Here is a 22,576-nt window from a genome sequence, read left to right on the forward strand (position 1 = left end):
GACCGTACGTGCGTGGCCATACGTGCAACCCCCCCCGCCCCCCCCTCCAAAAAAAAACTTTCAAACAACCACACAGGCTGTTCCTTCGCTCTCATAAACGACGACTGGATTGGGGAATTGTGTTGATCTATAAATGCTGATAAGAAATTGAGAAATTATTAGAATACAGTAAGTCATCACTATCCGGAAGTAGTGCGTGCCCGTACGGAATGTTAACATGCATTCCACGAATTATCGCTTGCATTGAAGTAACACCTGCTGTGATACTTTCACACACAGAGTTAATTAAAATCAAGTTTACCTCCCTGTCTTTGCTTGCCATGACATTCGCTGCCATTGACCATTGCCACTCATACGTCACGGTAACTAAATGGCGCCCTTTCCCCCATCGGCCACGCCTACGCAGAAACGTGTCTTGTCATTGGTTTGGTAAATAAATGGCCATAACTCGGGAACCACTTGTCTGATTAATATCAAACCTCGAAAAGGCACATACTCAGGTCCCCAGCAATATACCTAGCCAGTTTCAATTAGATCGGACCAGTGGTTCTCGAGAAACAGCGGTCACACACAGACACACACATTGCTGGAATTACAGATAGATTACCATTGTAAATATTTGATATATTTTCATTAAACACCATATATATTTAAGTTGCTTATGTTATCTATTTGTCGTGGGTTTGAGTATAAACCCTTGTGATGTGCTTCCGTGTGCCTCTGAACTTTCCTTGAAGTTTTCTTAGTATGCATGCAAAGTTTCAAGCTGCTAGGTTTTATTGTTGTGGAGGAGACACACACACGTACATGCACGCACGCACGCACGCACACATGCACACACTTTGTCCCAGAAAACATCGCCTTTTATCGATCGAGAAAAATGCAGATTTCTTCACGACACAAAAGCAATCTTTATGACTGCAGAATCTGTTGAGAATAATTTCATTAAAATACATTTCCCCTAGTCCCAGGTTAAAAAAAGGTTAATGAATATTTCAATCAAAACAATAAGAAGCCAATCAAAGCTGGAAAATAGAGAACCATTTCCACAAACCATTTCCAACATTGCAAATAAAATCCATTCAGTGGAAAAGCAGAAGATGCAAATAAGCAAAGTTGTTTATTCAATTGGGTCTAAAATGACGCATAGCACACCATTCGGGATGCAAACGTACTCTTTGGTGAGAGCATACGATGACGGTTGAGGTGGAAAACAAAGAGCTGTGTTGTGGACAGCAGTATTTGATCCCCAGTGTACCGCATTGACCTGTACCACCACGTACCCTGGGGGAGATACATTGGAAGACTTCACCACAAATAATCAATTCGTGTTTGGCGAAAGCAATGGGAAGGACAAGGAGCGAAAGATAGGTTGGTCAGAGGAATAACGGGATAAGTGAAAGAGATGATGATAAAGCTCAAGGAGGAGCTGATACACATTAAATGCTACAAGAGATGGAATTGAACAGATAGTAACGGTATCATGAAGCAAACATTTCAATACAAGAACCAGTCAAAAACATTTAAACAATACTGGCAAAAAAACGTACAATAAGTCCTTTGACAAAAAAAAAGAAAGAAAAAGACTGGAAGAGTTTAAATAAGAGAGGTCAGTTTCTCTTTCTTTTTCACTCATGTATCTGTGGACCCCCCTCATCACCATCATAATGCACCATGTCCTACACAGTGTTGGTGCTGCTGAAGGAGTTTCTAGGCCACAATCTTGGTGGAGTCGCCACTCCGACTCAGGTAGTCAGGGCAGGAATGAGGAATTTGCTCATGGTGCCGGCGACAGCTCGCCTCCTCTTTGCGAAGGACACCGTGGGCGACAGGACACACAAAGGACAAAAAGTTCACCAACTCATGCTAGCAGACGGGGCGCCCGATTTAATGTCCATCCGAGAGATGTCACACATGATTGATGAATCACCCTACCCATGAAACAATGGGATGACAGTTTATAGCTGGGTCGAGATTCAAACCCAGGTTCGACAGCTCAAAGGTGAGTGTGCGTACCTCTAAGTGATCCTGCTACCAAGTTTCTTTAGGATCCACAAACACAAAACAATTATCTTTAAATCCAACGAAGGTTCCTCCCAACGAAGATATATTTTCATGTCAATCGGTGATGGAATCGATGACTTTTGATGATTAACACTTACCACGGCAGTGGGCAGAATAACCATGAAGGCGAGGGCATATACACCAAGTACCTAGAGAAGAGGAAAACAAATCTCAAATGGAGGAATTTTGATTCCAAACCAGATAAATCAGGGCTTTATGCAGGTCCTATTACCTCTACACAATGACAGAAAAAAAAAACATAAAAAAAAACAAAACAAAAAAAAAACCAACCCAGAAACAGCAATAACCTGTGATGTCGTCGAGCTAAGCTGCCTTCGATCTTCAAATAGGTTTGCAAAACAAAACCTATACACAATATTTCAAGCTGGATGGGTGTCAGACAGTTGTGTATCTCTGTTAAACCCCCTCCAAACACTGTTTACATGGATATGAATCCATGGTTTACTCCTGCTGCATCCATGGTTTACTCAACAGGGATGGTAGGTGACTGGTCTCTCCATTGCAAACCATATCTCCAGACCTCCCTTCTACCCACACCCTCTCTACCCCAACTCTCCTCCCTGGTGTTTTAACTACTGCCCTTGCTTGAGATCTATTAATCAATTTTAGAATCACACCATCTCAACTTGATCCTATGTTGGTTCACCAAGTTTGCGGTAGTAATTTTCGTGATAATACAATATCTGTGTTTGGTGTCTTTCGTCATATCTCCGCTCAGGACTTCCAAACATCTCCATCAAAATATAGCCGACGTGTTATTTTTTTTTCATATCGCTGCGCCTGGTTTGCGATTACGAGTTATTTTGTGATTTAAACCCTGTTTGTAATTGTTATGATGGAGGTGTCTCCATTTCCCACCATCGGGTAACTCTAAACAACAGGGAGCTGTTAGCAAAAGGGGCAGAAAGCAATTAGCATAAATAAATAAATAAATAAATTTTAAATCAACCAATTGCCCCTCGGCTATGACCATGACCCCGAAAACTTCGGACCCTACCGATCTTCACAAATATGCATTTTTCACTATAGGAATGGGTAGGATTATAACCCCAAGCATACGAGGTCTCGAAGCTGCCGCAATATGCTTAGTTGAGGACAGTTTTCCAACACCTCATGCATGGGACATTATATAAAGCCATGGGAGCAGGAAAACTGCAAAATTTCTTGAAAAAAAATGGCCAAAAGAAAAATCCAGCAAAATGCTAAAAGTGCTCAGAATTCCACGTAAAGCAGGTCCTCAAAGCAGCAACGTCAAAGTAAATTATATTGATGAAACCTTCATTATCGTCGAGGAATTACTGTGCCTTAAACTTAAGCTCAGCAGTGAGCATTTTCTTCGAGGGAAATTTTTAAAGGTCAAAAAACTACAGATTAAGCCTTTTGCCCTCAAGAAACTTGGATATATATGTGTATGTACACACACACACACACACACACACACACCGGCTCGCTACGCCCGCCTCTCCACACCCACACGTCGTTGCAGAGATTGATGTCACAGAGTTGCTGTGTTGTCTGGATTTACATAAATCATACAAATATTTATTTTGTACAAATATATTTGTAATATAGGTGATATTACATTTATTTGTAATATAAAAAGGTCCAGAACGGTGTAAGCGGTCTAAATGCTGTTGAGGGTCTATTGGGTCTTCTCGGACTTTTGGGTCCTCGGTGACTTTTGGATTATCTGGGTCTTATGGGTCCTTCAAACAGGAATGAATAGGTCTTTGGGGTCTTTGGGAATATGAAAAAAAATGTTTGGGTCCTTCAAACAGATGTTTTGGGTCTTTGGGAATTAATGTTCAAACAAGATATGATCAATAGGAAAATAGTCTTCACGGACTGACGGACGGCTTCATGGCTTCCCGGACAATGCTTTTCGTTTCTATAAACCCAGATATATCCAGCTTTTTTCTTATTTTAACAATGGAAATGTTGTTTTTTTTCTTATTCATGGCTTCCCAGACCATACTTCTCATTTGTGTTTCTACATTTTTCTTCTCTCTCTCTTCCCCCCCCCCCCCACTAGTTTTCCACTGAAAACTAATGGAAAAGGAAGAACTTACCAGCATCGAGTTCTGCTGATCAACAATCCAGGCCGGAAGGGCAATACCAAAACTCATTGCTGTTATGGATAAAAGAGGTCGATGTAAAAACAAAGGCCAAGACGAGCAAGTGCATGCAAGGAGGAACACCATGTACGTCTTTACTCAAAGGATATTTCCTCAATATCATAAGGACTTACCCTGCGGTCCATCTGGATTACCATGGAGCTCCAGGTTTCGCCTCGCTTCTTCATCCGTCAACCTGGCAAGAGTAAAGTATGGTGTCACTGATGCAAGTGCATCAGCAAAGGCAAATGCTCTACCACGAGGCAAACGTCGGGTTATAGCAGCAGGACCTGCACCTTCATGGAGGCAGCTTGCAATGATAAGTCAATGTTTTGGAGACTCTAACCAATGATATCAAACACTAAGAGACAAGATTTTTTTTGCAAAACATTCACTGAAGCTGCCTGCAGGGAAAACAAATTATTTGTGGAGTTGTGCTAAGTGGAGAGAACATTGCTTAAATTAAGCAAATTTAAAGGTGAAAACATGGAACAATACGTGTGCTTGTGTTGGTTTTAAATTAGACAGTATGGCTTACGCCTTGTAGGCCCGGGTTGCTGCCATAAATTTAACGGAGTCACCCCCTCGATCAGGATGAAGTACGAGGCTCAGTTGGCGGTAACGCTTCTTCACCTCCACCACAGATGCATTCTATATCAGGAAGGGAGCGTGAGAGAATGAACCAAAACCAAAATTACAACTATTTAGCAAAGCAGTTTCTGGTCACCATTGGTGAGCCATGAACAAAGAATGCTCAGCATCAAAGTAATTAAAATTTCTGCAGAACACAAGTGTGCAAGATATAATAATGCTATTTGTATCTTCCAGAGCAAACACTGGATGGATATGGCTGCATTCAACCGAAAAGCACTCTAAATTCGAGTGAACACTAGGCCGTAATGAGTTGCAGGCACAAATTGCAAAACTCATGAGTGAGACGTCCCAAGGTTGAGTTTAAACAGGTGTGACTAACTGGGTTACACATGGTATAAACTTCATGATCCATGGCAAATAACATTCGTAATGGCTTAATTATTTGCAGAGTGAACCTTACTATGCCTGGTGTTGGCTTAATGTTTAGGGTGGTGAGCTTGGGATCCTGAGTTCAAATTCTACTTGGCTGTTGAATTAATACCAGGTGCGGTTGACTCAGCCTGTCATCCTTCTGAGGTCGGCAAAATGAGTATGTCAGCTTGCTGGTATCCTGCGTCGGAGTGGCGACCCGTCTAGGATTGTGCCCAGTAGCCCAGGAGACTGCTTAGGCAGTACCAACGCTCTACATCACGTATGGTCCCAATGGATTGGATTGGAACCTTACTGACCCGCACCTCATATCTTACTCTTACACCACACTGCATGACACGTTGCACCACACTCGCACCTCTCACTCCAACACCAGACACCTTCAATTCTTCTCCCTCCTCCCCTTTCCTAAGTGTTTGGGTTGTGTAGGTCCGCCGACTGTGGAAAGTACTACGAGGTTGCTAATCCTCAACAGCCTCTTATCTCTCTGGCCTATCTCTAATTTTCCTTAGTTGTGTGCGTGTGATGGCACCTGTCCTAGGATAGATTAAGATTGTGCAAGTTTATTCGGGGTAATTCTGCAACCTCTTCTTCTTTTGTGATTATTGCATTTCTTATGCCACACAAATTCCTTGCTTTCTCTGCTGTACATTTGTCAATAAATCCCTTACTGTGCCACATAACTTTCCTCACTTTGTTAAATAAATGTCCCTGTTAGAAATGTGCCGAGCTCGTTTTTGTCTTTTCCTCCATTGGTCGAGCATGGTCCGTACCTCAGCATAGCCATTATGTTATCCCCCAAAATCTGCTTATTGGCCGATGCGTACTTGGCAGCTCTGCTCGGCTGCACCTGATACAGTAAGTTAAGTAAGTGCGCATCGAGGGCACGATTCCCCAATAAGACGATCATGTGTTCCTAGTTAAAAGAGTTGTCAGACAGAGGACACGGTCACGTAATTGGCGTTCACACTCGATTAGCGAGCCACCGCGACACGAAGTTATCCGTGTGCGATGGCCTGCGATTCCCGGTGAGTCTGGAGAGGAACCAGGGACAGCCCCTCCCTCATGGCTCCCCCACGACAATACTATAAACCCATTAGACGAGCAAATGTCTTTCTACATTTACATTAATAGACTTTCAAAAAATATTTTTACTTTTATTAATACTGTGGGTAAATGTTGAGCCCAAAAGCAAGAGCCCCCCGGCCCCCTCTCTCCCCAGGTGAAAAAGAAAAGAAAGAAAGATGGGAAGATTATGGTAATTAACTGAGATCCAGACGATTGATTCATGATTTGAAATGTTGCAAGTTGACAGAAGTTGAAACATTGCTGGGGAGGCTGTTCTAAAGAAAGACAATGAAGGGAACGGGGACGGAGGATGGCAACTGGTATAGAGGAAGGGGAGAGTGACGCAGAAAACGTGATGAGTAGAAGCTTAACAGGTATTACGAAGAGAGCAAAGAGAAGGAACAGAAACAGAGTTTGACAGAGCACTGACCGTCATCATAGAGGTACAAGAGGCTCCAGTAGTAGACTGCTTGACAGTCACACTGACAAAATAGGATTGTTAATCAGTCAGACAGCCTTAGCTTGGACGTAATCCAGAATACCAATGTCTGACGAAGGAGCGCCACCCAAACATGGAAGCAATCTTACATCACCCGTCTGACTTGAGATTTCTCGAGGGTGATGAAAGGTGAGCTATGAAGTGGAAACAAAGTTTATTGGAGGCAGATTTGATAATATCGAGGATGTGAAGCTGCCAGGGGAGATTTCTGGAGATGGTGACTGAGCAAAATAATAGAGGAGGACTGCTGGAGTTTAGATCTGGACATAAGAAGAGGGGCAGCTGTCTTGATCTTCCTGTACATTAGGAGGGTTTCAGTCTCGGACCGTTTGAAGGAGACAAACAAGGCTGTCAGAGCTCCATTGGAGGATAAGAATTAGATCATGACTCATGGGGGAGGCAACAGTTGAGAGGAGATTGGCAGCAAGGGACTGGGAAGAGGAGCACTGGGATTTATAACTGGTGGAGGAGTGGAGTTGTCAGCAAAGGAATGAACAGGGTTGTTCGTATTTATGAGGAAGTTATTTATGAGAGAGAGAGAGAGAGAGAGAGAGAGAGAGAGAGAGAGAGAGAGAGAGAGAGAGAGAGAGAGAGAGAGAGAGAGAGAGAGAGAGAGAGAGAGAGAGAGAGAGAGAGAGAGAGAGAGAGAGAGAGAGAGAGAGAGAGAGAGAGAGAGAGAGAGAGAGAGAGAGAGAGAGAGAGAGAGAGAGAGAGAGAGAGAGAGAGAGAGAGAGAGAGAGAGAGAGAGAGAGAGAGAGAGAGAGAGAGAGAGAGAGAGAGAGAGAGAGAGAGAGAGAGAGAGAGAGAGAGAGAGAGAGAGAGAGAGCTGGACCTTGAAGGACACTAGAATGAATGTGTTGGGGGTAAAAAAAAGAGAGCACCATTAATGCAGGTACAGATCGATCGCCCAATGAGAAAGCTGGAAAACCAGGAGCTGAGGCTGAATACTCGTACCATACATTGGGAGGTTCGCTCGGAACTCTTTGTGCCAAACTCAGTCACTCACAAAATGTGCTCACTTTGCCATCACATGCTCTATGATTCATATTTTCACAAAACAGACTCGATCTCATGATGTTTACATTCAGGAGAAAAAGCAAGCAGCATTTATCTATCCATTTTATAATAACAGCACAAAGTGTCCTCTTAAAGTTTATGAAAACATGAAATTATTAAACTTAACTTTGTGCTATGTCTTCAGCTTATTCATAATTTAGCGTGCAATTTTTTTTCAAAAATAATTTAAAAAATAATTTCAACAACACGAACATCAGACATGGATCAAGCAAAAACAACAATTACTTGTACAGGAAGGTGTTACTATAACACTGGAGCAAAGTCTACAGTTGCATAGGTTTGGATTGTGAAGATTTCAGTACAAATTCAAAACAATCAAAAATTAAGATTTAAAGCTTAGCTCAAATCTTTCACGAACCCTCGAGCCAGGCCTGATGTTCAACTAAGATTAAAACAGGAATTTGTGGTTTGTTCATGGTGCCGGCAATAGATTGCCTACTCTTCGCGAAGGACACCGTGGGATCTTTAACGTCCACCAACTCATGCCAGCAGACGGGACGCCCAGTTTAACGCAAACCCGAGGAGAGGCACACACCTTGATGTGAAACAGGGAGACAGTTTATAGCTGGGTCGGGATTCAAGCCCAGGCATGACAGCTTAGAGACGAGTGTGCGTACCGTCCTCGAGGGTAAGGCCATCCTGCCAGTCCATGTCTGATGAGATCTGCTTAAACAATAATTTTCTGGCAGGAGTAAGATGGTGCTTTGACAGCATACTGTACCTGCTCCAGGCCGAGCACAGTGTAAGGATCATACTCTGGTTCTGACTGCAACCCTGTTGCCCTGGTGAGCAGCAGTGCCACTCCTATCCAAGCAACCAGAACCACAAATTTCCTGCAATTTTGACAGGTGGGCAAAACGAACGAGTCAGTGACACAATATGTTGAAAGGAAGTAAATTTGTGAATCGACTCAACCAAGGGAATGTGGGCACCTCAACTGGCTTTTCCACTTCCCTCCTTGCTGTTCACTTTTCAGTTGGAACCAGAGTGTGTGGTGGTGCACAGAACGGAGAGAGGCCAGCCGTTCTCTCTCTGAGTGAGCAAAGGAAAGGAAGAACGACAGAAAAGGCAAGGAAATCCACAATTTATTGAGAAACAAGACATTTCTGTCCAAGCACAAGTTCATCAGCTTTAAAATGCATTGAGCAGGCAGACTCATCGTATCAAGTTAACGTCTCCTGTTTGATGCATGCTGGTGAATATAAAAAGAAGAAACAATAATTTTCACACGCATGAACATCGGTAAACATTTCTCTCTCAATCCACTGTACTCGATTCTCCAATTCCCAATGAAACCGATACACTTTTCCCACCTCCACAAGTTCCCTTCCTGCTGAACTGCCACCACTTGAGACAAAAGAACCACCCCACCCCCCCCCCCCCCCATCCTGTTACGTCCTACAATTTTGTCCCACAATTCGGTGCTGCCTCAGTGTGTGAATCGCTCGTCTTTCTTCTACAATACAGAAACTTGGACGTAGTAGTTCATCATCTGTCTAATGAAGCCTGGTGTTGGCTTCATGGTTCGGGTGGCGGCTTGGGATCCTTGGGTCCTGAGTTCAAGCCCCGTTGGCCACTGAATTAATATACACCAGCAGGTTGACTCAGCCTGTCATCCTTCTCAGGTCGGCAAAATGAGTACCAGTGTACTGGGAAGGGGGACACTGCATCAGCGGCATAGCCGCATCCCAACCAATGATGCAACCAGCAGTCACAGGCTGCACTCGATAGAGAGAGGGTTTTGTCTAATCATGCCTTGTACTTTATCAACACACCATATCAATTAAATCTATTAGTTTATGTACTCAATTTTAGACGGCAAAGAGGGTGTGAGATAAGAACGGGGATAGCCCAGGGACATCACCAGGGGGGTTCATTATAGGGTGAGGAATAAACAAACACAGACAGCCCATTCACTTTTGTACAGTAGGTGATCATGAACATCACAATCACCCATCCATACCAAATATATTACCGATATCCATGTCACGTTGTATCCCCAATGCTTCCAAGTATCGATCCAATTCCAATTTTAACTTATCTACTGTTCTCGCTGCCACTACCTTTCAAGGCAGACCATTCCATGCAACCACTATTCTTTTGAGTAAAAGACCCCTGCTTCACTACCATCTTAACTCTCCTCTTTACTCTTGAGCTCTGGCCCCTGGTGCTGTCGCTATCCAATATGCTGAAAACCTTTTTTTTTAAACAACATATAAAGGGTCATTAGTTGGCAGAGAGACAGACACAGACACACACACACACACACACACACACACACACACACACACACACACACACACACACACACACACACACACACACACACACACACACACACACACACACACACACACACACACACACACACACACACACACACACACACCTTATTACCTCCACCACCGAAAGTGGAAGGTGGTTATGTTTTCACCAGTTTGTGTTTGTTAATTGGCAAAAAAAAATTGACTAAGTACGTTGGTCTGAAGCGTTTGTTGGGTCACCTAAATTGGTGACCCTTTTTGTCAGTAATTCTGTCTGTTTGTTTGGATGTTTGTTTGGATGTTTGACACACTATTTTTGGCCACAGTTTTCAAGCAATCGTTCTGAAATTTTCTCTGTGTGTAGGTGACAGGCCAAGGACAGGAACGCTTCATTTCGGTGAAGATCCAAATCCGGATCTGGATCTGAGAATTTTTAAAGCGATTCTTCACCATTGAGAGATATGGACAAAAACAATATATAACACAATATCCCAAAAAGTTGTGGACGACTTGTGACAAAACAAGGTGGACGAGTTGGTTTGGTGACAACAACAACCCAATTCGATTTTGGTTCATGTCTGGATTCACATGTGACCTATCAATGGTATACAAAATGTAAACTGTTCAGACTGCGTAGGTACGTTCTCTACACAGCGCCGTTCCATTTTGCGAAGTGTCGCTCCATACGAGTGATTTTTATCTTGCCAAAACGAAGTTTTTGCAAGATATGTTAGTCAGCTTGTATGTTTTTTTTTGTTTGTCTGTAATCACGTATAAATCACTCTGCAGAGCACAGTTATCATTGGAAATTTTTGTAACTTCGAATATCAGAGGCCTATAGAGGTCCCTTTCAGCGCAAAAAATTTTGAAGGTCAAGGTCAAAGGTCAAGGTAACTTTGTCGCAAATCAGGGGAGTTGACGAAACTCTTATTTTTTGATTAATTTTGATCGGATCGTCTTCAAACTTCATGGGAATATAGTTCATGGTCTGGCGCTCTGCTGATTAGTTTTTGGTGGCGATTGGCCTTGACCTTCATGGTTAGCGCCTAAGGTCAAACATATTGGACCCCAAGGTCAAATTTTCAAGTTTTAGGAACCATATCGTGTCGTACCTCAAATTGAACACCTCGATGAGTACTTTCTAGATATGTCAAGCTTGAGACATTATGACGTCATTTGGTGACGTTATGAGGCAAACACATATTTTTCATGGTTACTCTATAGAACGATTCTCATCGGAATCTCTCGTAGGCAGATATTCCTCAAGGAGTCGCTCCTGGTGGATAGCAGCTCTGTTCACCTCAGTGTGACCTTAAAGAAGTGACACGTGGTCACCTTTTGGCAAGATACGGGTCACCCTGCGGGTGACATTGGTTTATTTTTTTTTTGTTTGTCTGTCTGTTTGTTTGTTTGTGTGCAGGATATCTCAAAAAGGTGTGAACGGATCCAGATGAAATTTGGTGGGCAGGTTGGATGTGTGACAAGGACAAAATGATTAGATTTTGGTGAAGATCCAGATCTGGATTCATCTAGTCGAATTTTTAAAGCGATTCTTCACCATTGAGAGAGGGGACCAAAAAGGATATATAACATGATATCTCAAAAAGTTGCATACAGATTCGGATGAAACTTGGTGGACAGGTTGGGTGAGTGACAAGGACGAACTGATTCGATTTTGGTGAAGATCTGAATCTTGATCTGGATACGAGAATTATTTAATCTTATAAGTGATTCTTCACCATTGAGAGATAGGGCCAAAAACGATATAGTACTGTATAGCATGATATTTCAAACATGTCTCGAGTTAGATATGTTCTCATGGATCAGGCATTACGTGGTGGAGGTATGCGCTCTACCGAGTTCCATTCTAGTTTAACTTAGTACGAAATGATGCATACCTATCCCAGCATCTCACATCTTCCCTATGTTAAACTGCATCTGCCAATCTTATCCAGTCACCTGAATCAGATCACCTCCCTCTCCATTCCGGTGTACCTTACCTCCAAGTTTAGAGCCATCTGCAAATGTGTAAATCCGACTCTTAACCCCACCGTTCAAATTAGGTAGCCCACTACCGAACCCCACAACCAAATATCCTCCAACAACTCATCTCGGTGGCGCAATACATACAGCATAAACTCAGTCTGGAAGGTCAGCGGTTCGAACACCAGCCGAGTCGAGTCGTGTCAAAGACTTCAAAAATGGGACGTGCTGCCTTCCATTAATCAACAACGTGTCGAGCATAGACAACCATAGGTTGGCAACCATTACGCAGGATCGATGTACCTAATGGCTTCAAGGGAACGAGTAGATGCTAATAGTAGAATCCTGACGAGTAAGTGATCACAGTTCGTTGTAAACTACCTATTCCCATTTCCTATCGCATTCCCATTCCTGAAACACCCAAACGACCCTGTACTCGGACTCCTCATCCCCAGTCACGTGCTTCATCCCATGTGGAAGCGCGTTCTTCAGATTTTTCCCATGAAGGGACCTCCACGGCTTGTCGATGCAAGCCATTCCCTTTAAACCCCGCTGTGTGCCCCTGAACTCCTCTCAATCTCCGGTTCGTGCATCCGTGTGCCGGCACCGGTGCTGTGACGAGCGTCCCTGACCTCTCCTCTCGTGGGAAGGCCACAGCAGGTACGTGAATGGCAGCAGTGACAGGATGGCCACGCTGAGAGCGAAGTAGATGGACGTACCAGCACCAGCATCGTACTCAAACTGCTGGGCACCCATGTCTCAAGAGTTGGCAGAGCCGTTGCTAAATGAAACCCGAGAACAAGACACGGTGAGGGGGAGGGATGACAGAATAAATAATAATATTAATATTAATAAAAGGCTGAACATTCATATGTATTATGTGAGAGTGGCTGTTGTTAAATGTCTCATCGGTTCAAAGTGCACACTTTGGGGACTCCACTCCACACACCACACCACCACTCCACTCCTCACATTACACCACCACTCCACCACTCCACAACTCCACAACTCCACAACTCCACAGCACCACTCCACTCCTCACATTACACCACCACTCCTCACACTCCACTCCTCACACTACACCATAATCCACCACTCCACAGCACCACTCCACTCCTCACATTCCACACCACCACTCTACTCCACACACCACACTCCACACACCACACCACAGCACCACTCCACTCCTCACATTACACCACCACTCCACAGCACCATTCCACTCCTCACACTACACTCCTCCACTCGTCACACTCCACTCCACCACTCCTCACCACACTCCACACCACACACTCCACTCCACCACTCCTCACCACACCACTCCTCACCACTCCTCACCACTCCTCACCACTCCTCACCACACCTCACCACACACTCCTCACACTCCACTCCACCACTCCACCACTCCTCACCACACTCCACACCACACACTCCACTCCACCACTCCTCACCACACTCCACACCACACACTCCACACACTCCACACACTCCTCACACTCCTCACTCCACCACTCCTCACCACACACTCCTCACACTCCACTCCACTCCACTCCACTCCACTCCACTCACCTGCGTCCACAGTACAGCAAAGTACCTTAAATAAACCTTAAATAAATAAAGGACGCTCCATCACACCGCCGTTTACACGTGTCATCTTTCTGTTTCCGCTTCCGGTGCGATATATAAATTTAAAAAAAAATCCCGTCCATAATTTAATAGTTTTTATATCTTTATGACGTCAGCAAGCAAATCTCAAGGGAGATTATAAACCTTGGGGCGAACCTGGAGCGGAGACACATCTGCTTTGATGAAGGCGACCCCGGAACCGAGAGAACAAATGGCAATGGAAGATAAGGACGTGTCCGCACAACGCTGAGCGGATATCTCATAAATCATTGATATCATTCACATTCACGTGGTTTCGGAGATCTTAGGATTTCCTCTCGCACATTTACTCTTCCCGCACTGCCTGAAACATGTTAGTTTTGTTGTTTAATGATTTTATTAAAATGAGGAAGTAACGATCCATAAAATTCCAATTACACGCCAGAAAAGGTGTCACCTGCCGGTAAACATGATTTTGCAGGTGAGTTTGGTGTACTTACATTCTTTAAATTTAAACTTTCAATCTGGGTCGTCTCGTCTGACTTCCGGTCTAGAAAAACAAGCCATGACCCGCCCCCAAGCGTGTCCACGCCCCCAAGTGTGTCCACGCCCACAAATGTGTCCCCGCCCACAAACGTGTCCCCGCCCCCAAGCGTGTCCACGCCCACAAACGTGTCTCCGCCCACAAACGTGTCCCCGCCCACAAACGTGTCCCCGCCCCCAAGCGTGTCCACGCCCACAAATGTGTCCCCGCCCACAAACGTGTCCCCGCCCACAAACGTGTCCCCGCCCCCAAGCGTGTCCCCGCCCCCAAGCGTGTCCCCACCCCCAGGCGTGTCCCCGCCCCCAAGCGTGTCCCCACCCCCAAGCGTGTCCCCGCCCCCAAGCGTGTCCCCGCCCCCAAGCGTGTCCACGCCCACAAATGTGTCCCCGCCCACAAACGTGTACCCGCCCCCAAGCGTGTCCCCGCCCACAAACGTGTCCCCGCCCCAAGCCGTGTCCCCGCCCCCAAGCGTGTCCCCACCCCCAAGCGTGTCCCCGCCCACAAACGTGTCCCCGCCCCAAGCCGTGTCCCCGCCCCCAAGCGTATCCCGCCCCCAAACGTGTCCCCGCCTCCAACTGTTTGCCTTCACGATGTCGATGACAAGGACATTGTTTTAACGTTTCATTCCTGAGTTCAGGAGTCGTGGGGAAGGGTTGCGGTGCTTTCGTTGTCTGAAATGTTATCAAATGATCTCTTTATGGAAGCACTGAAGTAATGAGGAATTTTTATGCCTCCGCTGATGAAGTCGCCGGAGCCGTAATGTTTTGAGGTGGTCTGTCTGTCTGTCTGTCTGTCTGTCTGTCTGTCTGTCTGTCTGTCCATCAAAAGTTTTCCTTATTACGATAACTTAAGAACGGCTGAAGGGATGCAAGTCAAACTTGGTACAAATATGTACAATGATGTGTACATAAAGTGATTCGATTATGGGGTCAAAAGGTCAAAGGTCAGAGATTCCGAGGTCATGTCAGGTTCAAATGTGATACTTGAGAACGGCTAAAGGAATGATAAATCAAACTTGGTACAAGTATGTCCAATGATGTAATAATGTGGGCAGACTCATATCTGGCAACGTCGCAATGTCAAAGAGTTCCCTTCTTGTTTTAAAATGTTTTTATTTCTTGTTTTTCTTTTTTTTTCCAGAAATATATCTATATATAAATGATCCTACTGCTGATTTACAAATGTTTTAGTACATACTTTATGGACTATCTAACATTCTAAATAGTATGCACTTTATTGGGTGGTCGCTAGACTCCCGTTATTCTCAGGTTTTCCATCTGTCTGTTTGTTTGTAATGGACAGCTCTGGAGGCCAGAGGAGTCAACCGATTTTGATGAAACTTGACTGGTCGGTTAATACCAGGATCCAGTTGTATGCTTTTGATCACCGTTGCTATGGACGCCACCGTTGCCTAGCAACGGGACTTTGAAATTTTTGAAAAAATCCGAAAAATATTTATATGTATATTTTTTCGAAACTTAAAAATCCGATTCCGCGCTTTTATGCGCACTATAATCAACCTCTTTGTCAAAAATTTTCAGCCCGATCCATCAAAAATTGTATGACTAGTATGCAATTATATAGCGACCACCCATGTCGCCTTCCGGCTTGTATATATATATATATACTAGTACGTGCCCGTATGTACAAAAAAATAATAATAATAATAATAACTTTCAAACCGTGAGCCAGAAACAACAACCACACAGGCCATTCCTTCGCTCTCGCGTGCGCATACGTGCGCGGCCATACGTGCAAACCAAAAAAAAAACTTTCAAACCACGAGTCAGAAACAACTACACAGGCCGTTCCTTCGCTCTTGCATGCCCGTACGTGCAAACCCCCCCCAAAAAAAACTTTCAAACAACTACACAGGCCGTTCCTTCGCTCTCGTAAACGACGACTGGATTGGGGCATTGTGTTTATCTATAAATGCAGATAAGAAATCGAGAAATTATTAGAATACACGAGTTTTGTTGCACCAAGTAAAACTCTGTCGGATCGTCCCAGTCATTGCCATTGAGAGAGGCAGCTCAGAAATACGTCTTCTGAATTTGAATGTTATTATTATTATGATGACGATGATGATGATGATGATGATGATGATGATGATGATGATGATGATGATGATGATGATGAACGAGAAGAAGAATTTGGGGTTTTGACCGGTTTCGGTTTTTCCCTTTTATTGATTTTTATTCTTTTTTTTCATTTTTTTTTCTTCATTTTTTTTTTCGCCTTTGCCATGCTTTGGAGTACTGAAAAGTGATCCCTGCCGAGACAATCAGCTGAACAAACCATTAAGGCTTTCATATGTAGACGAGGCAACTTTTTCGAGAAGATACTCCCAACTTTAGTTTTGTATATAGCGGGTGGGACCGCAAGTTATTTTTTTGCACCATCCTTACATAGAGAGTACGAGCACACTCTCTGACAATGAAACCTATGCACACATACTTCAAGAATCAGAAAACACCGATGACTATGAAAACACTATCAAACCTGAATTGCAACTTTCATCTCAGGTGGGAAGTCTAACTCTTTCCTGGTACTTCCTGTAAATATTTTTTTGAATGAGGCACATGCTCAGGATATATTTATTATATACTATTAAAGATGTTTCACATGTTATAAATTTTATGACAATATTAATAGTCGTTTTACAATAATTTTTCAGTGTACAATTTTCACAGGTTGATGCGTCTGTAATGTACTTTTCATCGGTGTCAATTTTTAGTACTTTTACATCATTGATTTTGTTACATTTACTTGTACAATCAATGGCAGTAATGTCAGCATGTTTTTTTTTTCTTAATCTGGTTTCTAACCAATCATTTGCTCCCACACTACTATCGGGCATCATCATCATTGTTGTTTCCAATGCTCGTTCATCATCATCATCATCATGGAAATGACTCATGGACTTGAGTTTTACAGAAGTTAAACAAAAGTTCACTGGAGTTAAATTGCATTCACAGCCCTGTCTTCAGCGACGCATTTCCTCTCTTAACTCACAGAGTATCGTACCCCGTGTTTGCTTGTGTGGCCCTTTCCTCTCGTAGCACTTTACTCTCTGCACCCGGAGCTTCCTACCATATGCCGCATCACAGTTCTATCTTCAGTGCGTTTTCACTCCTTTCAACCGTGGGACTACTATCATCGAACCCCTTTTGGTGAGCAGATTCTTCCCATGGGCACTGGCCTTTTATGATACTGTAGTGTGGTTTTTCGATGACAACATCTGCCTGGACCTCTCAGTGAAAGCGTTAAAGATTTAAGCAGTTAAAATAAAGTCCACATGACACTGTATTTTAATTAAATTGACTAAGCCTGTGAAACATGTTGTAATTGAAAGAATTTTAATTGTAGTATAAATACTGCATTAATCCTGGATTACATTTACGCTTTATAAAACATGTGTGTGTGTATATATATATATATATATATATATATATATATATATATATATATATATATATATATATATATATATATATATATATATATATATATATATATATATATATATATATATATATATATATATATATATATATATATATATATATATATATATATATATATATATATATATATATATACATATACACATATATATATATATATATATATATATATATATATATATATATATATATATATATATATATATATATATATATATATATATATATATATATATATATATATATATATATATATATATATATATATACAGTGGGGAGAAAAAGTATTTGATACATTGCCGATTTTGCAGGTTTTCCCACTTACAAAGCACATAGTGGTCTGTAATTTTTATCATAGGTACACTTCAACTATGAAAGACGGAATCTAAAACAAAAATCCTGAAAATCACATTGTATGATTTTAAAATAATTAATTTGCATTTTATTGCATGAAATAAGTATTTGATCACCTACCAACCAGTTAGAATTCCGGCTCTCACAGACCTGTTAGTTTTGTCTTTAAGAAGCCCTCCCATTCTCCACTCATTACCTGTATTAACTGCACCTGTTTGAACTCGTTATCTGCATAAAAGACAGCTGTCCACATTCAATCAATCAGACTCCAACCTCTCCACAATGGGCAAGACCAGAGAGCTGTCGAAGGACATCAGGGACAAAATTGTAGACTTGCACAAGGCTGGGATGGGTGACAGGACAATAGGCAAGCAGCTTGGTGAGAAGGCAACAACTGTTGGCGCAATTATTAGAAAATGAAAGAAGTTCAAGATAACAGTCAATCTCCCTCGGTCTGGGGCTCCATGCAAGATCTCACCTCGTGGAGCCTCAATGATCATGAGAAAGGTGAGGGATCAGCCCAGAACTACACGGCAGGACCTGGTCAATGACCTGAAGAGAGCTGGGACCACAGTATCAAAATTAACCATAAGTAACACACTACACCGTCATGGATTAAAATCGTGCAGCGCACGCAAAGTCCCTATGCTCAAGCCAGCGCATGTCCAGGCCTGTCTGAAGTTTGCCAATGACCATCTGGATGATCCAGAGGAGGAATGGGAGAAGGTCATGTGGTCTGATGAGACCAAAATAGAGCTTTTTGGTTTAAACTCCACTCACCGTGTTTGGAGGAAGAAGAAGGATGAGTACAACCCCAAGAACACCATCCCAACCGTGAAGCATGGAGGTGGAAACATTATTATTTGGGGATGCTTTTCTGCAAAGGGGACAGGACGACTGCACCGTATTGAGGGGAGGATGGATGGGGCCATGTATCACGAAATCTTGGCCAACATCCTCCTTCCCTCAACAAGAGCATTTTCGATGGGGCGTGGCTGGGTCTTCCAGCATGACAACGACCCGAAACACACAGCCAGGGCAACTAAGGAGTGGCTCCGTTGGAAGCATATCAAGGTCCTGGAGTGGCCTCGCCAGTCTACAGAGCTGAACCCAAGAGAAAATCTTTGGATGGAGCTGAAAGTCTGTGTTGCCCAGCGACAGCCCCGAAACCTGAAGGATCTAGAGAAGATCTGTATGCAGGAGTGGGGTAAAATCCCTGCTGCAGTCTGTGCAAACCTGGTTAAGAACTACAGGAAAGGACTGATCTCTGTAATTGCAAACAAAGGTTTCTGTACCAAATATTAAGTTCTGTTTTTCTGATGTATCAAATACTTATTTCATGCAATAAAATGCAAATTAATTATTTAAAAATCATACAATGTGATTTTCAAGATTTTTATTTTAGATTCCGTCTTTCACAGTTGAAGTGTACCTATGATAAAAAGTACAGACCTCTGCATGCTTTGTAAGTGGAAAACCTGCAAAATCGGCAGTGTATCAAATACTTGTTCTCCCCACTGTATATATATATATATATGTATATATATATATATATGTATATATATGTATATATATATATATATATATATATATATATATATATATATATATATATATATATATATATATATATATATATATATATATATATATATATATATATATACACACACACAACATACAGTTGTCCTGAGTCAGTTATTCCATTAATATACGTGTAGTTAGTTCCCTACCTTTTGTCTAGTGGGAGGACAAGGTGTGCTATGAGTTAGGATTAATAAATCATTTTTCCCCTTTTATTTTATCCCCTCCTTTTATGATCCACGGTGCCTTGCCTCGCTTGCTACCCTCGTCTCGCTGGCCACAGCGCATCACCGTCTACCCGGACACTCACTTTGAGTCAAAATCCCAACGTTCGGCTGGACAAACGCTGTGGCTGCACCACATCCACCTGCCAAAAGCCAGACATGCACGGCGTGGGTGGACCAACCGTGGGCGGACCATACCAGAGTCTGGCTGAAACCCAGCCCAGAAAGGTGGACCACGTGAAGGGCCGGTCCAATCGGGATGCTCAGATCGGACGATGACGTCGGTTTCGAAATGGCTCCTCCCCGAACTCTAGGCATTATAAAGTACGGAGCAATCCTCAGAGAGTGTGGAAGTTGGGTGGTCGAAGTTAGTTGGTTGAAGTGGTTGCGAAGGTAGTTGGGTTGGTTGGAAGGAGAATTGCAGATGAGGGTTGGGAAGAGAATTGAGAGAGATTTTTGAGTATTGAAGAAGGAGTAAGGAGAATTGAAGGAGAGGAGTCATCATTGAGAGTGAGTGCTCCTACCACTTGTCTCCACCGACACGTCGAACCGCCCCTTGCTTCTCAACAAATGACCTCTTGCATGGTCCTGCCTGCTGCTCATCTCTCACCCGCCTTTGGACTCCACTCTTCTTCACACGAGCCCCTCCTGCAGACACGATCTCCACACGTACGGTTGTGGCCAAACAACTGAACCATTGTCGGGTGCCGCACCACGGAGCATCCCACCCCCAAAACGCTCAAGTACCGAGAAACTGTAACCTCAATTCCCTCCCTCCCTGGCTGCAAAAGTCCCTTTCACAATTGGGTTTACTTTGTCTGAGTGTGTCTGAGAGTGTTGGTGCCTGTCCCTTAAGTAAGCCTGTATAAGATCTTTTATTGTTGCTTTTTTAATCTCACGTCAAGTCTGCACTGTGTCTGCTTTGTAAGTTGCTTGTAAAATTGCCGCACCCCACACCTCTCTCATCTTTCCCTGCATTACATCCCCAATAAACCGTTGTTGTGCCACATGCTTTTCCTCGCTTATTGTAAATAATTAATTCTTGTAGAAATGTTCCCAGCTCGCCTTTGTCTTTTCCCTCATTGGTCCAACATGGTTCGGATCCATGTTTAGCCGGGTCTTTATTCCCAACAATCCGTTCCTTCTAGCCGGTACGTCCTTGGCAGTGCTGCTCGGCTGCATCCGATCCGGAAAGGAGATCCGATCGGGTAGAGTGATCCGGTTCGGATAAGGCGTACCGAGGGCATGGTTCCCCGATGGTTAAACCACATGGTTAATTAGGTAACCCGATTCACCCATAGACGGGAGGACCCTCGGTCACGCGGTTGAGTTATTGGCGTCCACGGTCGGTTAAGCGACCCGCCGCGTCACAAAATTATCCGTGAGTGACGGCCTACAATTCCGGGGAGTCTGGTGGGAATCGACGTCGCTTTTCCCCACCTAGTGGTCTTCTCAACCAACCCCGCAACAATATATATATGTATGTATATATATATATATATATATATCTCCTTTTAATAATCATGATTTGTTATGTAGTAAATATATTGTTTGGTTTTCCCTTGTGTGCCTTTAATTGTCACAAGCCAAACCTGCGCTTTGCGCGAAGTTTCTAAATTGAGGGTTCGTTAGTACGTCAATATATCCAGTGTTCACAATGTGATTTATAGAATTTCTTTATATACAATGTTTCTTGTTATATTTTTTGTGTCAAATTCACCTTCTGAGGGAATCAGCATGTGCAGAAGAGGGTTTTACATTGCAGACGCTGTTTTCTAGGAGTGGCATTACGCCTCTCAGCGGTGATGGTCTGTTGACGACAGACGTAATGACGTCAGCAAATGACCGATGGTGTCATGATGTCATTACGCCGCTCAGCGGTGACGTCACACGTCGCCATGCAAATGAATGTAAAAATGAGAAAATCGCCAAAAATTCCCAAACCTGTCCATCTGGCGTGATCTCACCTAGCCCATGCTGTACATTAGACCACAGACCACCCGCATGCCGAAAGTGACGACAATCCATCTGGCAGTTTTGGAGGAGATATGTCCACAAAATATGGCTTAGCGTATTAATATAATAATTTTATATTACCGTTAAATGACGGGAAATGACGGTGATTGTCTCGTTAATAAAAAATGGCGCACAAGTACCGTTAATGTGGAATTCAACATTAAAAAGACAGAGACGAATATCATGAGTCCATTGGATAATATGTGGAGTATCCAAGTTCCGCATCCACCAAACACTCCCTTTAACCAAGATCCGAACTCCCCTTCTTTAAAATAGCCATGGTACTTTGCAGCTACCTTCCTTACATGCTATACCATGCCATGGATATGTACTGTTTGACGCTACTTTAGCTGATGTCCCATTTATGCCCTTCCGGTTATCTTCCATGTAATTACGGTACCATCCGGCTCCGCAATAATCTATTTCCTCAAATGGAATCACCCCTAACGGCAATCCTGTTCGTGAAGAGTGTGTGACGAGTCCCATACACGCCTTTCTCATGCAATTGGTCCTGATGTTTCCCTTCTTCTGCCCTGCATACCCTGTCATGACCCATTCCTTGTTTTCCCTGCTCTCGACCTACCAAAGATTCTGCTCTCCATGGCATTCCCATAATGCACTCACTGTCTGTTATTGTCCATATTATCATAATTATGCACATGTTAATCA

At 43.3% G+C, this 22,576-nt stretch overlaps 1 protein-coding gene across 3 annotated transcripts in view; it reads right to left on the reverse strand.

Annotated features, from left to right (window-relative positions):
* Positions 1-14,038, reverse strand: part of SEC63 (SEC63 protein translocation regulator) — a 41,981-nt gene extending 27,943 nt beyond the window's left edge. Inside the window, exons 1-9 of one of the 3 annotated variants that reach the window (XM_085881821.1) lie at positions 13,896-14,038; positions 12,746-12,894; positions 8,799-8,898; positions 8,588-8,699; positions 4,738-4,850; positions 4,334-4,395; positions 4,155-4,213; positions 2,163-2,213; positions 1,176-1,284 (exon numbers count right to left, since the gene is read on the reverse strand). In XM_085881821.1, coding sequence (XP_085737947.1) covers positions 1,176-1,284; positions 2,163-2,213; positions 4,155-4,213; positions 4,334-4,395; positions 4,738-4,850; positions 8,588-8,699; positions 8,799-8,898; positions 12,746-12,869 — 730 coding nt within the window. In that variant the 5' untranslated portion in view covers positions 12,870-12,894; positions 13,896-14,038. Of the gene's footprint in view, positions 1-1,175; positions 1,285-2,162; positions 2,214-4,154; positions 4,214-4,333; positions 4,396-4,737; positions 4,851-8,587; positions 8,700-8,798; positions 8,899-12,745; positions 12,895-13,682; positions 13,810-13,895 lie in introns of those variants that run through there. The other 2 variants (XM_085881807.1, XM_085881817.1) reach the window with 2 other exon arrangements.
* Between the last annotated feature and the right edge of the window lie 8,538 nt (positions 14,039-22,576).

This window comes from Eptatretus burgeri, chromosome 1, assembly GCF_056783735.1.
Source record: "Eptatretus burgeri isolate ZD-2024b chromosome 1, Ebu_testis_v1, whole genome shotgun sequence".
NCBI classification, from domain to species: domain Eukaryota; kingdom Metazoa; phylum Chordata; class Myxini; order Myxiniformes; family Myxinidae; genus Eptatretus; species Eptatretus burgeri.